Source organism: Citrus clementina, unplaced genomic scaffold (assembly GCF_000493195.1).
Source record: "Citrus clementina cultivar Clemenules unplaced genomic scaffold, Citrus_clementina_v1.0 scaffold_5, whole genome shotgun sequence".
NCBI lineage: Eukaryota > Viridiplantae > Streptophyta > Magnoliopsida > Sapindales > Rutaceae > Citrus > Citrus x clementina.
This window is the reverse complement of record NW_006262201.1, coordinates 11,673,653-11,679,138: the sequence shown is the minus strand read 5'-3', so window position 1 is coordinate 11,679,138 and position 5,486 is coordinate 11,673,653. Positions and strand designations below refer to the sequence as shown.

At 33.4% G+C, this 5,486-nt stretch overlaps 1 protein-coding gene across 1 annotated transcript; it reads left to right on the top strand.

Moving 5' to 3' along the window:
* The first annotated feature begins 674 nt into the window (after positions 1–674).
* On the top strand, positions 675–1,985 carry LOC18040216 (basic blue protein). Its single transcript, XM_006431860.2, has 2 exons — positions 675–880; positions 1,782–1,985. Exons 1-2 carry the CDS (start codon positions 709–711, stop codon positions 1,982–1,984), a joined length of 375 nt encoding a protein of 124 aa, XP_006431923.1. The 5' UTR covers positions 675–708; the 3' UTR covers position 1,985.
* The last annotated feature ends 3,501 nt before the right edge of the window (positions 1,986–5,486 follow it).

Below are 5,486 nucleotides of genomic sequence, written 5' to 3'. Positions count from 1 at the left end.
CTAATCTTAAAATATATGGATGAAACAAGCTTTTATCCTATAGAATTTCTTTTTAATAAGAATGCACTGTAATGCAATTCTAATGAAATGATATGATATGGAATTGTCGCCCTCTTTTTATCTTGTCATTCTTATTCCTTATTTTAGTAAACCTAATGAAATGATATGATATGAAATTGTCTAAATTTAACGAAATTATCCCAAAAATGAATAAATAATAGTTAATTTCAGATTTCCTCACCCACTTTCTCTTTATCATAGAGAAAATTGCTCTTTTGTTAACATAATAAATAATAGAATCGTTTAGTATATCAATTTTTCCCCATAAAGTTTCATTTAATGGATGGATAAGATATAGATATTAAGAAAGAACAAGATCAGAGAAATCAATGCATTCATCAGCAAAGGAATGAACTTGCCATTCATAAGGTTTCATGACGATTATACAATCAATTTAACTAGGAAATTTTGATGAGTATTTCCTCCTATAAACATTACTAATCAAAACAAAATCTCAAATCATTTTAATTGGATTAATTTCTAGATTAAATTTAGGATGTTTGTCATATTCAATAAATTCATTAGGCGTGAAATTGAATTGACTTCTTGCAACATGGCCCCTATAAAAATGCTGAAATATTTTGTCAATATGTGCACTTCATTTTAGTCTTCTACTACTAATTAGGGAGAAATCTTTCTGTTGAAATTATGGCTCAGGCGAGAGGCAGTGCAATTATTGCAGTAGCAACAGTGCTATTGTTGCTGATGCATTGCAATATTGGCTCTGCAACGACCTTCAAGGTTGGAGATGATGGCGGTTGGGTCTTTGGTGTGCAAAATTGGCCTGAAGGAAAAACCTTCAAGTGTGGTGATATACTTGGTAAATAAATCTGATGTATACATGTATATTCCCTTAAACGTACGTTTTTATCTTTTTGTATAATCATGTTTTCTGATTGATCATCCTTGAAAATATGACAACGACACAATATGGTGGGGTGAAATGATTATAGAAATTTTGTTGCTTTTTGAAATAGTCATGTAGATGTTTTTGGACAATTATGTATATATAAAAAATAGTCGGGCCACTATTGTGAAATATTATAATTGTCCTAAAAAAGATCTATGAGATCATTTATGAAGATAAGAGGGTCTTTGTGACTATTGCATTAAACCACTGACATCGCTTTCTTTTCTTCTATAAATTAATTATTTATTCCTTAAGCTTCATAACTTGTCCAAAAGTTAATTTTTTATTTTTTTAACTAATTTACTCTGTGAAAATTTTATTAATCAACTTTGGGTTATACCACATCACGTTAAAATAATAAAAGTCAATTTTTTTTCGTGTCAAAATGACTTTTTTTTTTTAATGAGAGAGTTTTTGATAAATTCTTAAAACATGAGAGGCAATAATTAATTTATTAATACATTAGTCATTTTTTTAAATTGAGCATGCTCGTCCATCCTTTATTGAAGTAATTGATAGATACATATTTTTCTCAATAATATATTTAAGACTCAATTTAAGCCAGCTTGTTTGTAACTATCACATTAGATAATTGTTAATTTTTAACTTAATCTACTAGTTATCAATAATCTGTTGCCACATCAGTTTGGAGTGAAATTGTGTTTCGTATATTAGGATCCCTAAGATTTCTCTAAAAATATGTTCTTTTTTATTATTTATATATATCATAACATTTGTTTTAAGATAAAATATGTATATCATAACATTTGAAAATTAATAATTATTAATATACTCTTTATATTTAATGCAGAATTCAACTATGATCCACAAAGACACAATGTAATCATTGTAGATCAAGAGGGTCATGATTCATGCAAACCTGCGAGTGATGCTAAGAAGTTTCAAACAGGAAAGGATCAGATTATGCTCAACCATGGCAAAAACTTCTTTATCTGCGGAGTCCCGACGCACTGCAGTGACCATGGAATGAAATTAGAGATCAACGTGGAGTAGAGTGTCGAGAAAAGTTCTTCACTCTACTAGTACTACATTAAAAATAAAAGTACTCCATACGTTGTAGTATTGCAAATTATTTTGCTTTCTCGATGCATTATCGAACATTAAATCCTATCCATATAATAAATTTATCAACTCATGGTGCCTTGTATTAATTGGATCATTCGCCTAAAAGATATATTAAATCTTTTATAAAAATTGCTTTCATACGTTTTAATACCATGCATAAAGCCATATTGGCTCTCTTGTTATTTCATTGTTTTAATTTTAAGTTCTTAAACCTAGTTTAATGTTTTTATTAAGGGTGTAGTGACACTTTGATTTTTTTTTTTCGGTTACAGAATTAGTTTTTACCTTTTTGGTTCCTTGTAGTTTTTTAATTCTTATTTCCTCCCCAGCGTTAAAATGCTTTTTGGGAAAAAAAAAAAGGATCCACCGTCTAAATATGATGTTTTAACAAACACATGAATTAGTTTTAATACATAGAGTTTTGACTAATCAATTTGCATTTAAAATGTCGCATTTAGCTTTATTAATGTGTGGTTTTTTTTTTCATATTACTTTAACATCAGGGATGAAATACAGTATTAAGAATGTATCAAGGCTAAAAAGATAAATGTTGTTCTAAGAGGAATGAAGATGTCATTCTTACTTTTATCTATTGGAAGGCACACAAGTGGCTACTTTAAGGCTTGATTTTTAATGAGACACGCTAGACGTAAGTGAAAGGTCAAAGACGTTTCAAATACTCCTCCGTAAATACTTCATAATGGTATATCTACATGCTTAAAGTGATGTTTGGGGAATGAGAAATTGTCGCTCAATATGTAGCCATGAAAAAGTTAAAGAAGACGCTTTTATTCCACATGAGAAAGAGAGCAAGATATGGGAGGTTCATGTTGGAGAATTAACAAATAAAACACACTATTTTATTTCTTCAACAACACTCCTCACTAATTACAACTCTTATTTTTCACTCTCTACACCTTAGAGATTTTGTCGCTTGATGCTTAAACCAAAGGGGAGAGGGGGTATTTATACATGAAATAAACTAATCACAACCATTCATTTATTCAACTAATACACAAATCCTCACCATCCATTAAAACCTACTCATGGAACCTTCCATGAGTTGGGCTTGAATTTATTCATCTTGGATCAAGTTTAAAGGGGGTTGTTTATGATCCAACACCCCCCCTTAAACTTGATCCTATGACACCAAGCAAACTTCTGAATTTTACAAAGTCTTCTTGTTTGAGTGGCTTAGTGAAGATATCAACTGTTTGATCTTGTGATTTTACATACTTGATTTGCACTTCTTTTCTTGTAATACACTCTCTTATGAAATGATAGCGAGTGTCTACGTGTTTGCTTCGATCATGAAAGACTGGATTCTTGGATAGGGCAATTGCTGATTTGTTATCAATACAAATCTCGGCTGGCTCTTCTTGTGGCAAACCCAACTCCTTCGGCAAATTTCTGAGCCAAATTGCATGACAAACACTTGATGTGGCAGCTACATACTCAACTTCACAGATGGATAGCGTGAAAATTGGTTGCTTCTTTGACATCCATATGAAAGCAGTATCTCCCATGAAGAACACAAATCATGTGGTGCTCTTTCGATCATCTACATCTCCGCCCCAATCGCTATCGCTATATCCAACAAGCTTGTAGTCATTAGAAAATTAGTATAACAAGCCGAAATTAGTTGTAACTTTGATGTAGCAAAGGATTCTTTTGTAGCTTTAAAGTGGGTGGTCTTTAGATTCTCCATGTATCGACTTACAAGTCCAACAGCATAAAGGATATCTGGTCTTATGCATGTCAAATAACGTAGGCTTCTAACCAAACTTTTAAAGAATGTTGAATCTATATCTTCGCCTTCATCATGTTTGGATAACTTGACTCCGCATTCCACTAGCGTGCTTATAGGCTTACAATCATTCATCTTGAACTCTTTGAGAATCTCTTTTGCATAGTTTTCTTGGGAGATAAATATGCCTTCTTCCTTTTGTTTGACTTCAATGTCAGTCCGATGTCAGTCATCTCGAACTCTTTGATCATCACTCTCTTTAACTCTTCAAATAAGCTTGGATTACTTCCAGTGAAGATGAGATCATCCACATACAGGCACACAATTAAAATATCTCCATCTTTTTCTTTGAAGTTGAGAGCATGTTCATATGGGCATTTGGTGAAGCCTTTCGCTTGAAAATACTTGTCAATTCTGCTATTCCATGCCCTTGGTGATTACTTTAACCCGTAAAGAGCTTTCTTCAATCTCAAAACTTTGTCTTCATGTCCTTTCACCATATAGCCCAATGGTTGTTCGATATAAACTTCTTCTTCAAGGAATCAATTTAAGAAAGCAGACTTGACATCCATTTGAAAAATCTTCCATTTGTTCTGAGCAGTCAAAGAAATAATAAGTCTAATAGTTTCAAGTCGAGCTACAGGAGCAAATACCTCGTCGTAGTCTATGCCAACCTTTTGATTATAGCCTTTTGCAACTAGCCTCGCCTTGTGCCTTTCAATTTCTCCCTTCGCATTTCTTTTTTTTTTTTGTACACTATTTGACACCGATCGCCTTATGCCATTTGGAAAGAGTAGTAAGCTCCCAAGTATCATTCTTCACAATGGCTTTGATTTCTTCATCCATTGCAATTCTCCACTTCTCATCTAGTGCAGCTTCTTGGAAATTGACTGGCTCACAATTAACAAAGAGGCAAAAGAGAGTGAGATCATCATGTCTCTTAGTTACCTCATAGAGATCTTGAAGACTCCTTGTACGTTCCTCGGTTCTTTCATTTAAGAAAGATGGTGGTGAATCTCCACATTTGGTTGATGCTGGTGAGATAGGTGGAGTAGTTGGCTCTTGTTGTTCTTCTACTTGTTTTATTTGTGTATGATCATCTTCTTCAATGGGAAAGAAATTGAAGTCATCCACACCAGAGCCAAAATTCCATTCTCATTCTTCATCAAAAACTACATCTCGACTGATCACGATCTTCCTGTTATTTGGATTGTAAAGCTTGTATCCTTTGGAGTTGTTGTCATAGCCGATGAAGATGAACTTCTCACTTTTGTCATCCAGTTTGGCTCTGCTTTCGTCTAATACATGTACATGGGTAATAATTTCGAAAACTCTTAGATGGGTGATGTCGGACTTTCTTCCACTCCAAGTTTCTTGTGGCATTTTACCCCACACGCTTCTTGTTGGAGATCGATTAGATAAGTAGATTGCACATGCAACAGCTTCAGCCCAAAATTCTTTAGGCAGCCTCTTACTTTTAAGTATGCTTCTTGCCATGTCGAGAATGGTTATGTTCTTCCTTTTTACAACACCATTTTGTTGGGGGATCTTGAAACTGTCAAGGGGCATTGAATTTCATTTGCTTCACAAAACTTTAAAAATTCTTTGGAAGTGAACTCTCCACCTCGATCAGATCTCATGGCTTTAATTTGGTATCGACTTTCTTTTTCCACTGCAGCTTTA

Bases quoted from the DNA above. Each gene is read 5' to 3' on its own strand.
- LOC18040216 (XM_006431860.2), top strand. From the start codon at position 709: ATGGCTCAGGCGAGAGGCAGTGCAATTATTGCAGTAGCAACAGTGCTA. The intron at 881-1,781 runs GTAAATAAATCT...TATTTAATGCAG, and splicing joins CAAGTGTGGTGATATACTTG to AATTCAACTATGATCCACAA.